The sequence below is a fragment of the Leucopleurus acutus genome (genome assembly GCF_964270905.1).
Source record: "Leucopleurus acutus genome assembly, chromosome: X".
NCBI classification, from domain to species: domain Eukaryota; kingdom Metazoa; phylum Chordata; class Mammalia; order Artiodactyla; family Delphinidae; genus Leucopleurus; species Leucopleurus acutus.
In genome coordinates, this window is record NC_139148.1 from 47,989,081 (window position 1) to 48,005,389 (window position 16,309).

The window sequence follows — 16,309 nt, forward strand, 5'->3', positions numbered from 1 at the left end:
ATTTTTGTTTTCCACTCTTTTTCTGCCATTTGTGGTTTTAATTCATTACATGTTCTCTCCTTTCTTTGCATATGAAGTTTATTTCTTTTAAAATTTATTTTAGTGGTGACGTAGATTTTGCAATATACTTTTACCACTAATCCAATTTCATTTTTAAATAACACTATACTACTTCACGGTATAGTAGTACAAGTACCTTACAATAACAACATTCTCCTAATTCTTTTCTTCCATTCTTTGCCTCATTGCTGTTATTCATTTCTTTTATATATGTTGTAGTCATCAAATATATTACTGCTATTATTATTTTGAAAAAAAATGCTATCTAGCAAATCAGTTAGCCTAATGAAAATAAATTCTCACTTATTCTTTCTTTAATGTTCTTCCCTTCTTTATCTATATCTGAGTTCCTGAACTATAATCATTTTCCTTCTCTTTGAAGATCTTCTTTTAACAATTCTTGCAAGGCAGATCTACTGGTCACAAATTTCCTCTGATTTTTGTTTGTCTCAAAAGTCTTTATTTCTCCTTCATTTTGAAGAATAATTTTGTAGGGTACAGAGTTCTAGGTTGGTGGGTTTTTTCTCTCAACATTTGAACTATTTCACTCCACTCTCTTCTTGCTTGCAGGTTTCTGAGGAGATGTGAGTTGTAATTCTTATCAGTTCTCTTCTACAGATAAGGTGTGTGTGGGGGGTTTGGCTTCTTTCAAGATTTTTTTCTTTATCCTTGATTTTTATGTAATTTTAAAATGATATACTTAGGAGTAGTCTTCTTTTTTTCTTTTCTTGGCCTTTATCCTGCTTGGTGTTCTTTGATCTTCCTGAATTTGTGAGTTGGTGTCTGACATGAAGTTAGGAAAAATTCTTAGTTGTTATTGCTTCAAATATTGCTTCCACTTCTTTCTCTTTTTCTTCTCCTTCTGATATTCCCATTATGCATATATTACCCCTTTTGTAGTTATCCCACAGTCCTTGGATATTATTGTTATTCTTTTAGTTTATTGTTCTCTTTGCTTTTCAGCTTTGGAAGTTTCTTTTTACATATCCTCCAGGTAAGAGATTCTTTCCTCAGCCATGTCTACTCTACTAATGAGTGCAAACAAGGTGTTCTTCATTTCTGTTACAGTGCTTTTGCTCTCAAGCATTTTTTTATTCTTCATTAAAAATTTCCATCTCTTTGCTTAGATCATGTATCTGTTATTGCATATTATCTATTTTTCCATTAGAGCTCTTAGTATATTAATCATATTTATTTTAAATTCACAGTTGAGTAGTTCAAAAATTTCCCTCAGGTAGGCAAGGCACTGATGAAACTCCAGTAGGTTATGCTCTAGTAAAATAGATTCTCCTGATGAGAGGCCTTGTTAAGAAGAACAGAAAGTTCTAGTTTATTTCAAAATGGTTACTTTTCCTCTCCCACTGCCAGTAGCAGGAGATATTCACTGTGAGGACTTGGTAGAACTCCTGGGGATAAAACTCACAAAAGTGTGGAGCCTCCCACTATGACTAGGCTGTTCTGGAGTTTTTAACTTTCAGATTTGTCCACACTGAGCCTCCAGCAAATTGTCAATTACAATTCAGGTTTATCTACCCTGGTGGCAATTCCCACAGAGGTCTCTGTGTGTGTTTCTGCTCTGGAGAGTTATCATTCTCTGTATCCATCCATCTCTCTCTACAATTTTAATGGAAGCAATTTGCCCTGTGACTTCATTGTCTCTGATGAATCCAAGAAGTCTTGTTGGTTTTTCAGTTTGCTCAACTTTTTTCTTGTTGCTAGTATTGTGTAGCAACTCATAAGCTCCTTACATGCTGGGCAGGAAACCAGAAGTCCCTCCATTAGACTTTCATTCATCAAATACTTAAGTCTAGTTAACTGAAAGATTATTTCCTGATATTTCAAGCAAAGGAGTGGGAATGCAGAAGAAAGAGCTGCCCACAGGATGTAGGAATAAGCTCATGGGACTCTGGGCAGTAACAGCGAGGTATGGGAACAGAGGAAGAAGGGAAGGGTGGAGGAGAAGAAAGGCAGGGATGTTATGAGGGACACTTTGGAATTGGAGACCCATGGGTGTGGTTGAGGATGAGGTGACTAGAATGAATTTAGGGAATAAAAGGAAACACATCTTATTGGATCTTAGGGGCTCTATATTACTTTTTCTTGCTGAGATGGATGGTTAAAAAATATGGGGTGGTATCTGGACAGATGGAATGCTGATATGTTTGTATGTGTGTGTATCAGTGTGTATGAGTATAGTGAAGTTGAGGTGTTAGATATAAGCATCTGACAGGCAGTGGTACCTGAGATAAAGGGATGTTTGTATCTCTAGTGTCTAACACAGTTCCTGGCACTGTTCAATAAATATTTGTTACACAAACGCATGAATAAGTCCACAGAGCTTAATCAACACCTTTGGAAAAGAACCTATAATAAAAAGTTTAAAAATTAACTTGACATAAATAAAAAGTAACCTTCATCTCCTATCTATGTAAGACTCTTCAATGAAAATGTAAAAATAAGCACCAATGATACTTGGGTGAAAACCAGAATCTTAACTTCTAGACCGTATAGGAATGCATTGTATCAACAGTCTTATTTATTCTCTGGAATCAACTCTTAATTTGGTTTAGTTCCTCAATCTTTTTCAAATCCCTTTCTTCCACTCCCATCCTCTTACCTCTATTCCTCCTCTTTCCTCTTCTCCTTTCTTCTCTCTTCCTTCCCTTTTCCCATCTCCTGACTTCTTCCCCTTTTCTTCTTCATCCCTTCTCCATTTCTTCACCTTTTACACATGGAACTTGAGGGAGGTAGTGAGAATGGGCAAAAGTGTGATGGTTTAGAGAAGGAAATGGAGACTAGCAACAGGGAGACAGTGACTTTCTATAAAAGAGTGGTTTAAGGGAGCAATGTGGCTGGTGAACCCTGGTGTTAGTAGGGGTTGAAGGATATATTGAAAGCTGCCTTTACATAACAAGCACATATTATTACATTGAATGCTATTTGAAGGGTGAGATGACTGATGAAGATTATTTCACCCACTCCAAACTCCTTTGAAACTGCTAATGTAGGAAAATCACTTATGAGCCTATTGCAATTATCCAGGGCAGATATTATAACAGCTGGAACAAAAACAGCAACAATAAGTATAGGGAGGAGCATAGAGATTGTAGAAAATGGACTAATGATAACTGCAGAAGTCTCAGCACATAACTCTGTCCAAACCCCTGCACCAAGAGACTTGCCAAGCCCCTAGGATGACCCCCAATTCCCCATTGATCCAACCCCTACCCCATTAAAAAGCCTGCTTGAGAAATCTCAGCACTGCAAGGAGAATTTACTGTTTGGTCCAGCCTGATGACAGGACCCTGACATACTTTTTTCAGAGCATTTACTCAAAAGAGCTTACAACTGTGAATATGTATCCACTACAACTCAGAAGTGTCTTTCTCAAGGATCTGAGAGCCATTCCTTTGAAACGTAATCATCAGGAAGGATAGGTGAGGGAGATTAAGAGGTACAAACTTCCAGTTGCCAACAAATGAGTCATGGGTATGAAATGTACAGTGTGGGGAATATAGTCAATAACTATGTAAAATCTTTGTATGGTGACATACAAAGATTTGTATGGACTTTCCATGGAGATCATTTTAAAATGCATAGAAATAACATTGCTATGTTGTGTAACAGAAACTAACATAGTGTTGTAGGTCAATTATACTTAAAAAACAGCAACCTAAATGTCCATTAATAGATGGATGGATAAAGAAGATATGGTACATACATACAATGGAATATTACTCAGCCATTAAAAGGAATGAAATTGGGTCATTTGTAGAGACGTAGATGGACCTGGAGACTGTCTTACAGAGTGAAGTAAGTCAAAAAGAGAAAAACAAATATCGTATATTAACGCATGTGTGTGGAATCTAGAAAAATGGCACAGATGAACTTATTTGCAAAGCAGAAATAGAGACACAGACGTAGAGAACAAACATATGGACACCAAGGGGGGAAAGGCAGGGTGGGATGAATTGGGAGATCAGGATTGACATATATACACTGCTATGTATAAAATTGATAACTAATGAGAACCTGCTTTATAGCACAGGGAACTCTACTCATTGTTCTGTGGTGACCTAAATGGGAAGGAAATCCAAAAAAGAGGGGATATATAGCTGATTCACTTCGCTGTACAGCAGAAACTAACACAGCATTGTAAAGCAACTATACCCCAACAAATAAATAAATAAAGAAAGTAAGTCAACTGATTAGGAATGGTAATTACATCTGCAAAACTCCCTTCAGAGCAACAACTGAAGATTCGTTTGACTGGGAGAAGCTGTGTGTGTGTGCGCGTGTGCGCACACGGCTACTGTCATTCTTCAAACCATTGCAAAAGAATATTTTTTGAACTGTCCTTTATTCCCCATCCAGGCACATACTAGAAAGAATTCTTGGGAGCATAGTTTAGCCTAGAGAAATTGACACACTGCAAAGTTATTATCGACCCTCAATTTGCGATGTGTCTCTCCTATCTATCCTGCATCTATCAATCTCCCTTCAGCTTCTGTTCTGAAGAGGATATACAGCCTCTTACTACCAAGTATATTTTGCTTCTTCCAGAGTACCAGCGATAGCAGGAATGTCATGAATTTGAAGGATAACAAGTGGTCAGAGATGGCATGGAGCATATTGTGCATAGTTCTCAGTAATAAACAAAACAGAAAATTTAACATTTCATTTTGAGTGGGATCTTATATCTTACCTCTCTAAATTTATTCCCTGCCATGCTTGTTGCTTACTGTCTTGATGCCAAACTGAAAGCACTTGTCTGTTTTCCACCTGTGGGGAGGCCTTTGCCCATTCTATTCCCCTGGCCTGGCATGCTAGCTACAGAATTTCACAGGACTTTCTCCATTGGTTCATTCAGGTCTGATCTATGATCACATCCTTGTTGGTCACTCTTTATGCCTTCATACTACTTCAATGTTATTTATTTCTAGAACTAATTACTACTTTAAATTTCATTATATGTTGGCTTACTTCATTATTTTCTGCTCTCCCTACTTCATTATTTTCTGCTCTCCCTCTACAATTAAAGCTCCTTGAAAGTGGGAGATGTCTCTCTTTAGTTCAACATTGTATGTCTAGCAGTCAGAACTTTACTTAGCACTGTCAGTAGAATGTGCTTCATTCTGAGGTTTAGCTTAAATGAATGAGTGATTGAAAGTTCTCAAACATTAATGGAAGAATCCCTAGGCATTTGTATATCTTAATATGGAATAGATAACTTAAAATTTTTCAATGAATATTATTTCACTAATGCTAATAAGACAACCAAAGGCAGTTTTTTTAATATTAAAAAAGATAAGTTTCACAGCTAATTATATTTTGAAAAATTTTTTGAATATAGAATGATTATTTACTTATTAATGGGAATTTTTAGTATCCTAGATAGTAACTCTGAGTTGGAAAAATTCAGAGAGACCCAAGTTGGATCATAGTTCCATCACTTCTCAACTATGTGACTGTGAGCCTCAGGTTTTATTGTCTTTCAAGTGGAGATAATATTGGACACATATATTTTAATGAGGATTACATGAGGTCCATGTACAGTAAATTCTCAATGAATGCTATCTATTCATTTCTTATCAATTGTAATATAGATATTCACAAAGAAGTTACATATAATCTTATTTAATAATTAGTATTTAGAACAGGCTGTCTATAAAATACAGATAACAGCATCCTTTCATTGCATTGAATATTTAATTTTAAATGATATGCCTAATTTTATTTTTTATTAAAACGTTTTGCATGGCACAACCACGAGAATGGCTAAATTAAAAGAAAGGTCAGATAAAAAACAAGTGTCACTGCCAAATATCAAGAATATGAAGCTAACTAGATATCCACCCAGAGGCCGTATGTCCCATCTTGCTGTGATACTCTAGGGTGACACCTGTTGTTATGGTATAAGTAATGGCATCTCCTTTCATTCTCAAAAGTATATTGGTTCGGCTTGTGAATTTTATTGTTGATTTAATTGAAATAAACAACATGAAGGTTGGGAAGAGAGACCTAACTATAGATATTTCAGAGATTAAAAAAAGATTAAAAGGATATTACGGACAATTGCATACTTGTGTATTAGAGAACTTAGATGAAATAGATTTATTCATTTTAAAGCAATATGTTAAAATTGACAACTGTATATATAAAACTTTATAAATGTAAAACCTATAACTATATATATAATGTACATTATATATACACATATGTAATATATATAGTATATATATAAAATTTGAATAGTCTTAAAAATCATTAGAGAAGTTGAATGTGTTAAACATCTTCTGACAAAGAAAATACCTGAGATGGTAATATCCAAGAATAAATAATTCAATTTTAATATAATCCTCACAGAGAGAGAAAAAGAATCTCTCAATCTTCATGAGGCAAACATAACTTTAATAATAACATTAGATAAGGATAATCTAGAACAACAAAAAAAGAGAAAGTAAGAAAGCATCCTTACTTGAGAACATAGGTACACAATCCTAAACAAAATATTGGCAAAGCAAATATAAATATTTTTCTTCATAAAAAATCCAAAGGGGTGATCTAATGGACATATATAACATATAACTCCCCCCAAATAGAAGAATACACATTTTTGTCAATAACAAATTGCTTATCTCCAGTCTAAGTCTTTCCTCTTAGATAAAATCCACAAATTAAACCCTTCATTAGAGTGATCTGATTGGATAAAACTGTAAGCCCATCAAATTCAAAATTTCCATAACTGCATTTATCTGACGATAATTAATAAATCTTTCCCACATCCTCTTTTTTCCTACATCAACCACTTCACCAAGCAAGAACTCTTGAAGTCATCATAAAATACTTCTATCCCTAGGCCAGAGACTTCCAATTGGTTACTGAGTCCTGCCAGTTCTATTGTTGACATGGCTCCATCTCCAGTGGTAATACCTCAGTAGGACCCTTGTTATTACCATGTAGACCAGCGTTCCCCAACCTTTTTGGCACCAGGGGTTGGGGACCCCTGATGTAGACCACTGCAGCTACCTTTGATGTCATCATCCTTTTTACCCATTTTACCCAGTCTTGAAACTCCTGCAGATTTATCTCTTTAATATGTGAATCTGATCATTGCTGTCTACTTAAAACCTTTTTGTGTTTTTCTATCCCCTTCAGTATTAAAATCTAATGTCAACAATATTTAGTGGGTTTCTGGCCCCTGACTTCTAGATATGTTACCATATTCCTATACACTATGCTCTACTAATACTAAATTATTTGCAACACCTAAATAATAGCATATTAATTTATGTTTCTTTGCTTTTGCAAATACTCCTTCTTTTGCTTGTAATATTCCTTTTTCTTTCTTAAATGGTTGATCCATATTTTCTTCAAAGAAGCCAATCACAGGAATCATCTATTTTCGAGAATCTTCCCAACTATTTTTTACGTTTCTCATGAAACCTCCTTTCCCCCTTTTCCATTCCTACAGTACTTATCACACTATAGTTTAATTTTCTTTTTATTTATTTTTTCCTATCTAGACTGAAAGCTCCTTGAAAGAAGGGATCATTGCTTGATCCCTGTGTTCACAGTGCCTAGCATATGCACTCAATGAAGATTTGTTGAATAAGTGACAAATGAATATAAAGTAGAATATGAAAGCATATGTACTAGTATACATATGTACACTCAAAATTTTGAAAGTGATTCTGTTTTGACTAAATATGAGATAATTTTTCCTTTTAGTACCCTCCTTAGTTTGTATTTCGAGAAATAATGTGTACATATGCAGTTCTTAAGGTAGAAAAATCATTAATATAAAAATTCACTGTTGAATGAGTTAAACAAACAAACTCAGCAAAAGAGATCAGATTTGTGGTTACAGAGGCCAGGCGAGGCGGGAAGTGGGGGGAGGAGGAATTGGATGAAGGCTGTCAAAATGTACAAACTTCCAGTTATAAGACAAGTAAGTACTAAGGATGTAATGTACAACATGATAAATATAATTGACACTGCTGTCATACTTGAAAGTTGTTAAGAGAGTAAATTTTAAGAGTTCTCATCAAAAGAAAAAATTTCTTTTCTATTTCTTTAATTTGGTATCTATATGAGATGAAGGATGTTCACTAAACTTATTGTGATAATTATTTCACGGTGTATGTAAGTCAAATCATTATGCTGTACACCTTAAACTTATACAGTGCTGTGTGCCAATTACATCTCAATAAAACGGGAAGAAAAAAAATAATAAAATGACTTCCTGGTTTGGGACTCAGGGTCTTTCACCACACAGGAAAAATTAGAACAGGAGCTGGTTTGGCATCGGGTGGTAGAGAGGAGGAAGAAGATTTAGCAAGTGATAGGGCTAAGGTATCATGGTCAGAATACAATGAATTTTTCTTGAGGCATATCAGTTGTGGTAAGAAAGGATCATATAGGAGGGTAAATGGGGACGTCTGGGGGCAAGACAGCAACCCATTTTTGTCCAGTTTCCCTTTCCTTCCTTCTTTCCTTCCTTCTCTCCCTCCAGTCCTTCTTTCCTTTCTTTTCAAGGAATATGTACATGTGGTTTAAATACATAAATATATAAATATATATATGTGGTTTAAATATATATATATATATCACAAAAGAGAATAAGATGAAAAGCAACAGTCCCCTCACTTCCTATCTCCTGCCCCTCTCCAGAAGCAACCCCTTTAAACTACTTCAGCCGTTTTTTCTTGTAGTCTCTGTATCTAAATACAGTATGTATATGCCTACCAGTAGTCCTTCAATCATCAACTCTAGATTTTGTCTATTGACTTTTACTATGGTGTACGATAATTCATTTCCCTTTCAGTTTTAAAGTGGGGAGATAAGTAAGTCCTAAATTTCCTGATGAATCCCTGATTCCAGCAATAATTACCTTTATTGAGCACTACGTGAAAGACACAGTTGTAATCACTTTGGATATATTAACTCATTTAATTACAAGCTCAGTTACAAGGACGGGGCTAATAACAAAACCAGGAAAACAAAGATTTAAAAAACAGGGAGAAAAAAAGACAATGCTAGGCCTTCCCCACTGAAAAACGTTAAGGGTGAATGAAATAGCAGTTAGAAAAAAAAAAAAAAGGCCAGCTTTGAGGCACTAAAATTGCAACCGGCTCCTTTAATTCCCCGCGGCAGGCGGGGCGTGGCGCCAGGTGGCCTACAATGAATGCCCCTTCAAGCTGGCAGCGCCCTACCAAGCCTGTGGCTTTGTAAGAGCCCGGGCCACGTGACGGAGACAGGCGGCGCTCTTTCTCCGCGCAATCTCTATGGTATTCTTCTCAGCCCACTCGCCCCTAGGGAAGCGGCAGTCACGTGACAAGCTTCGGGTTCACGGCAGGTGTCCACGTGACCCTGGCCTGCAGTAGGGTGGCTGCGGTGAGGTACCTGCGCTCGTGAAGGGTGGGTGGTTAGGTCGTAGCCACCGCAACCTCCGGCGGACTCTCCCGGGAGGCCAGGCTCGGGAAAAACGAGCCGACTGAGGCATTCATCGCTTAGTGCCTACGGCACGGGTCTGTTCTTTATGCCACCTCCGCCTTCCTCGTCCCCACCTCTTTTCGGGTGAAGTCCCCTTTGGGTTTCGAGACCTTGGGGCCTGAGGCCCAAACTCGAAACGAACCCCCCACCCATCCCTCTTTCCTTCTCATCCTCCATCTCTCCCTTTGCATCACCGAATCACTTAGCCGTTGAGCTGGCCAGCTCGGCGGTGCCTTGAGGCCAAGTTCGAGGCGGTAAAGGTAACGGTGGGGAAAGCAGCCCCCCAGTGGACAAAGGTGGAGGCAAGACTAGAGCAGGCCTAAGGGCCGCAGGCAAGGAGAATAGGCGGCTGAGGGGGTGAACAGGAAAAAAAAAGAGAGAGAGTACTGCGGATTTAGAAGGGACTGGAAAGGACTTGTTGCACAATGGAAGAATCTGACTCTGAGAAAAAGATGGAGAAAGAGAATCTGGGGACGAGAATGGATCCTCCCATAGGGGAACCGGAAGGATCGCTTGGGTGGGTGAAGGGTATTAAGTCAAACCTGGAAGGGAGGGGGCGGGGGGACGTTCTAACTGAAGAGAGTATTGTGAATTAGAATACCCCACCTATGATAAATTCTTTCGATTTACCAATAAGGTTGCTTTTGGTGATTGGATAAACTAGTAAGAGGTCTGGTTGCTAACTGGGGAGAAACAATCCTTAGGACAGGCCTGATATCACTCTGGGGAGGGGCAAGTGTTCTAATTGAGGAGGCAGTTCTGAATTGCTTTGAATTGTCAATAAAGGAGATTTTATGTCATCATGTTGACGATAAGAAGACTAGGAAGAGGGTTGGCTTTTCCTGGGCAGAGATCAGTGGCTCGAGAGTGCTTTCTGTGCCAGTTTATACCTGAATTTGAGAATTTATATACTTTGTGCCTGTGATGAGTAAAATACTTGGAAGGACAGCTGAAGGACTTAAGATTTTTAGAAATATGCTGACTTTGAAAAACAGGATATTCAAATATGACAATATTGTTTGATTTATTAAAGCATTTGTAAATATTGCTTTGATAAATTTTTTAAGGAGGTAAAAAATTGAATCTTGAATTTTAATGGCTCATTTATATTCCTAAATAAATCTTCCTAGGAGCTATTTCCTGAGCACATAATTAGGCGAGAGGGAGCATAAACCCAGTTTTATAATTTAGGAAAATGAGGGCCTCTACCTAACTGAGGTCCCCCACACAACTGTACTCAGCTGTTGTACTAAATGTGCTCTTTTGCACCTCTACGTTAATTCCAATTTCTAAGGCAACTGGATCATGGAAACTCTGTCTTTTGGTTTATATCTGCAGGTGGGTGCTACCAAATACAGCCATGAAGAAAAAGGTAAGACATGTTAGGTACATCAAAAACATGAAGGTAAAGGTAAGAAGTTACTGTTCAGGAAGCATATTTGTGGTCATATCTGCCATCTTTCCTTGACTGTTGTAGGAACCTTCTACATGTTCTCCCTGACTCTTGTCCCCTTCTTTGCTATCAGATTTAATTTTTCTAATATAGAAATCTAAGTAAGTCATTCACATACTTAAGAACTTTTTGTAACTTCCTGAAGCCCATAGAATACAATCCAAAAGATTTCATCTCATAGAATGCCCTTTAAAAATCTATTCCTGGGAGGGGGAAGGGTGAGCTGTGACAGGGTGAGAGAGTCATGGGCATATACACACTAACAAACGTAGTAAGGTAGATAGCTAGCGGGAAGCAGCCGCATGGCACAGGGATATTGGCTCGGTGCTTTGTGACAGCCTGGAGGGGTGGGATAGGGAGGGTGGGAGGGAGGGAGACGCAAGAGGGAAGACATATGGGAACATATGTTTATGTATGACTGATTCACTTTGTTATAACGCAGAAACTAACACACCATTGTAAAGCAATTATACCCCAGTAAAGATGTTAAAAAAAAATCTATTCCTGACTAAACCATCAGCCATACCTTTGCACCCTATCATAGCCATGCAGAATCTGTTTTTCTCCAAGTTTACAAATTAATTTGCATTTTGTGCAAGCCATACACACACACTACACAGGCCTCTGCTTGCACATTTATGTTGAACCCAACTCAAATGTTATCACTATTAGGTTTCATGTGAGTTCTCCAAATGGAATTGAACACTCCTTCCCTTGTGCTCTTATGGTACTGTGCCTCACCTTGGGGTTTAAGAAGAATTGATAAGGGCACAGTTCTAGAGTAAGTTTCTGAATCTTTTGGGCTTTCAGTTTCTCCATTTATAAAATGGTGATAATAAGGTTACCTGTCTCATAGAATTATTATGAAGTTTTTAAACAAGCAAATGCAGGTAGAGCACTTAGATTAGTACTTAATACAGTTAGCCTTGATAAGTCTTTCATAAGCTATTAAAGTAAGATTTCTTAAACAACAAAAGCTCATAAAAAAGAATGAAATATTGCCATTTGCAGCAATATGGATGGACCTAGAGAATGTTATGCTTGGTCAAGTCAGAGAAAGACAAATGCTATATGATATCACTTATATATGGAATCTAAAAAATAATACACATGAATCTATATACACAATAGAAACAGACTCACAGACATAGAAAACAAACTAGTGGTTACAAAGGGGAGAGAGACAAATTAGAGGTATGAGAGTAACAGACACAAACTACTATACACAAAATACATAAGCAACAAAGATTTACTGTATAGCACAGGCAATTATATCCAATATCTTGTAATAACCTATAATGGAATATAATCTGCAAAAAAGAATGAATCACTGTGCTGTATACCTGAAACTAACACAATATTGTAAATCAACTATACTTCAATTAACAAAAAAAAGAAATACACTGTATTTAGCCTTAACTTTATCTAATAAGTCAGTTATGTAACTTCAGTTTGCTAAGGAAATGTTCTTGATGAGCCGGTCTAAAGTTACTATCAACAAGGATGCCTAAAAATACCAGAAATTTGTAAATGATAAAGAATAAAAGCAAAAGGTTTCTCTAACAACTTTAGACTATCTCCTCAGTAACGTTTCCTTAGTGAGATAAAGTTATCTAGCTAAATAGATTAAGCCTGAGTGCAGTACCGTTTTATTAATACTCCCTATATTTGTAATTAGAAATTTTTATAAAATGTCTTGGAATTGAAGTTAGAACATGTATCCTCTCATTTGAAAATCAAGGTAATTGGAATTATATTTCATAAATTTTGAGTTAGAAAAGACTCTTAAAAGTTACCTCACCAAAAAAAAAAAAAAAAAAGTTACCTCACCCAATTTCCCCCCTAGTGCAAGAATCTACAGCATCTTTGATAGGTGTTTTTCTGTCTTCGTTAAATGCTGTCATTGACAAGAAGGTGTTTACCTTCACCCTTTCCATTGTTAAAAAATTGCTTGTTTTATATCTTTGTTTTGATAGCTTGCTCATTCTTTTGATGAACATATTTTGAGCATCTGTTATATGTTAGGCACTGAAAACTCAAAGGGGATTTTCCCTGCCATTCAGGCGCTCAGAGTCTTGTGAGAGACCAAAAAACAAATTGGAAAACTGCAGTGCATTATGGTCTTAGCAGTGTCATAAGAGTGTCATGGGAAGACAGAGGTGAAATACATCTAAGCCAGCCTAGGGCATTGGGATCAGAGAAGTTCTTGAGACGATTACTGAACCAAGACTTGAAGGGTAAGTGGAGCTTAGCTGAAGGAAGAAAAGGGAGTGGAAAGTTACTGGCAGAGAGTTCAGCATGAAAAAAGACCTGGAGCAATCAAAGGGACTACAAGCAGTTCAGTTCAGTATGGCTGGACTCGACAAATTCCAGGCTAGGAGCGTCAGAAGATGAGGGCAGAGGAGTAGATAAGCCAGATCAAGGAGGGTCTTATATGTAGTTTAAAGACTTGATCCTGTAGGCAATGGGACGCTCTTGAAAAGAAAAGAGTAATTAATGGAACAAAATCATGAAGGTAAGTAAAAGGGATGAAATTAAGGGCAGAGGTGGTCAGGTTGATCCTGAGGAGGAGAAAGAGCTTTCAGTTATACTGAAATACCCTGCCAGATAGTTCAGTGCATAAAACATTACATTATGAGAGTTCCTCTCAAGTTGATATTTTGCTAACATAGTACTGAATGCATGATAGTATATATTAATAGCATAATAAATTCACTGTGATTCTATCACCAAGAGAATGTGTGACTCATGACAGGCAAGTGGCTGGCCTCTGGAATTCTCGGTACCTCTGCATTCACCACGGGTCAGAGAACTAGTCAGTTATAAGTATCCACTCTATGTTATTAGTACTGTCACTTCAGTGAAACACCAAGTGCAAGAGAGAAATAGATCCCTTTAGACTTGATTTGCTCTTGATCGCTGACTTCTTTCCTTTCTTTTTTTCCATTTTGTCCTTAGGTGCTGTTGATGGGTAAAAGTGGGTCTGGTAAGACCAGCATGAGGTCTATTATCTTTGCAAATTATATTGCAAGAGACACACGTCGCCTTGGTGCAACAAGTAAGATGTTTTGTCTTATTGTAAAGTCAGGTGATCTTAATAATTCGCATAACACACTTGGTTGCAGTAACTTGGGGATGCAGAGATTGACAGATTTGTTTTTGAGCATGTTTCCTTTTTTTTCATTCCTTCTCAGAAGGATGTAACCTAATTCTGGTTACTACTGCTTGCTCTCTTGGGGAGGTTCTTTCCTTTCTAGGTTGCTTACCAAATGGGATAACCTTGTCCAACTTCATTTTTATCCTGCTCTTTCTCAACAAGCATAGGGGTCCTTTTGTTTGTTCACTTTTTAGAAGGGGGAGGGTGTTTGTTTTTAACAGTTATTATATAAACAGAAATTAATTTATAGGCATTAACAAGCATAACATTAAAATCTAAGATTTTATAAAGCAGTAGTCCTAGTCTTCATTAAAAGGTAAATTGTTGGGTTTGGGAGGCTGTCAGAGGGAGGTTACCCAGATCTGTACTCTGCTACTTCTCTTCCTGGATACATATAGATGTTTTCTTTGGAGTTACAGCTTTGACTTGAGAAATGTTTCCTTGCCCTTTATGGTTTGAATGTTAAATCTGGTTTCTTAGTATAGGCTAGTTGGGCTGCCATGGCTGCCAGTTCAGTGGATCTATGCTCCTGGGAGACCCTTTCAGTCTTTAGGCTATAACGCCTTTTCATTTTGTAGCACCTAAGGATTTCTGGATTCTTCCTTGGTCCTTGGCCTCTAGGTGATGAAACCATTGCCCTACCTGGCTTTCAAATTTTCCTGATCTGGGTTGCTAGCATCTTGGACACTTATAGGGACAAGCCACCCACTACTTCATAAGGTATCTCTGGTTTCAAGAACAACAAACATTTTTAAAACACCCTATGTTCCAGAACCTAGGATACAAAAGAGAAGGGAACCTCATTTCTGTTCTTAACGTTCTTGGAGTGTAGAATAGACTCATAATTAGGGAAGCTTTAATGATTAGAAAGTTATTTCTTAGAGCCCTGAATCTATTTCCATTTATTTTTGTTAGCTGGTACCCTTTCTGTTCTCTTGAGCCTATGCAAATATTTTAGTATGATTAATGTCTCAATCTATCCTAGCCATTCCTTGCCTCCCAAATCTTATCTTCCTTAAGTTAAATATCTCCAGCTCCTTCATCTATTCCTCGTTTGACATCATTTTGAAGCATTTTTAAGGACTTGTTAGAATATGTCTATATTTTTTTAGTGATGAGACTTAAATGAAGATGTGGTCTAATCAGAGCAGAGTAGGACTGTTACATCTCTTGTTCTGTAGGCATCACACTATTGTTAGCACAGTCTAGCCCCTACTCTCCTGTGGAGCAGCCTTCATCATACTGAGTCATACTAAAAAAAAGAAAATTCCTTTTCACATATATTTTTATTAAAACAACATATCCTCCTTCTGATTCTTGTGAAGTTAATATTTTGAACCTAAGAATAAATGCTTATCTCTATTAAATTGTTCAGTTTTGATTGTTTTAGCCCATGAAAGGTTAACTTAATTCCAGAACAAGTTACTATCTCACTGGGCCTCAGTTTCCTTATCCATAGAAAAGGGGTTGGATCCTATTTTCATTTTAGCTACTTATTCTCTCATTTGATATGTTAGCTATCCTTCCTAGCTTTGTGCAGTTTGTACACTTGATAAGCATCTCATCTAGTTTTCATCTAAGTCATTTATCAAAAATTTTGGTCAGGACAGGGTCCTATGGCCTGTTGTGCCTCAAGAGACTTCCTTCTAGAAAGTACCTGTCCAAACTTCTCCCTGTTTTGTATTTTAATTTTTTTCTATTTTTCCAAGTTTAATATCTAGACCTAATAATCACATGGTTTCAGTAGATCAGAGGAAGCTAATGTTTATTGTATGGTGTTTTATTTACTTTAGTTCTCATATTAACTTCATTTTAATAGGTGAAGAAAGTATGACTTAGAAGTTAAGGTCACGCAACTCATAAGTGTTAGAGCTAGAATGTCAATCTATGCTCCTGCTTTATTCATTGTTCTACAGCCACAATTCCTGGCAGACTTCTTTCTGTTTATGTTTTAAATTCTGCACATTTCATTGATGTACTTTTTTCTAGTCCAATTAATATTTTTGTTTTTAGCTAATCAGCAGAGTGGATTGACTACCTAAGTCTGGTGAATAGTCTTAAAACCCAAATTTCAGAGCTAGTCAAGCTATTTAATAGTTTTGAAATAATCTAGCAGATTTGTTAAAAAGTTCTGAACAGAATGT

The 16,309-nt window shown here is 37.0% G+C and overlaps 1 protein-coding gene across 2 annotated transcripts in view; it reads left to right on the forward strand.

The window, feature by feature from the left end:
* Positions 1 to 9,470: 9,470 nt before the first annotated feature.
* Positions 9,471 to 16,309, forward strand: part of RRAGB (Ras related GTP binding B) — a 50,942-nt gene continuing 44,103 nt past the window's right edge. Inside the window, exons 1-3 of one of the 2 annotated variants that reach the window (XM_082864064.1) lie at positions 9,471 to 10,072; positions 10,894 to 10,927; positions 13,967 to 14,066. In XM_082864064.1, coding sequence (XP_082720190.1) covers positions 9,981 to 10,072; positions 10,894 to 10,927; positions 13,967 to 14,066 — 226 coding nt within the window. In that variant the 5' untranslated portion in view covers positions 9,471 to 9,980. The remainder of the gene's footprint in view (positions 10,073 to 10,893; positions 10,928 to 13,966; positions 14,067 to 16,309) is intronic. The other variant, XM_082864065.1, reaches the window with a different exon arrangement.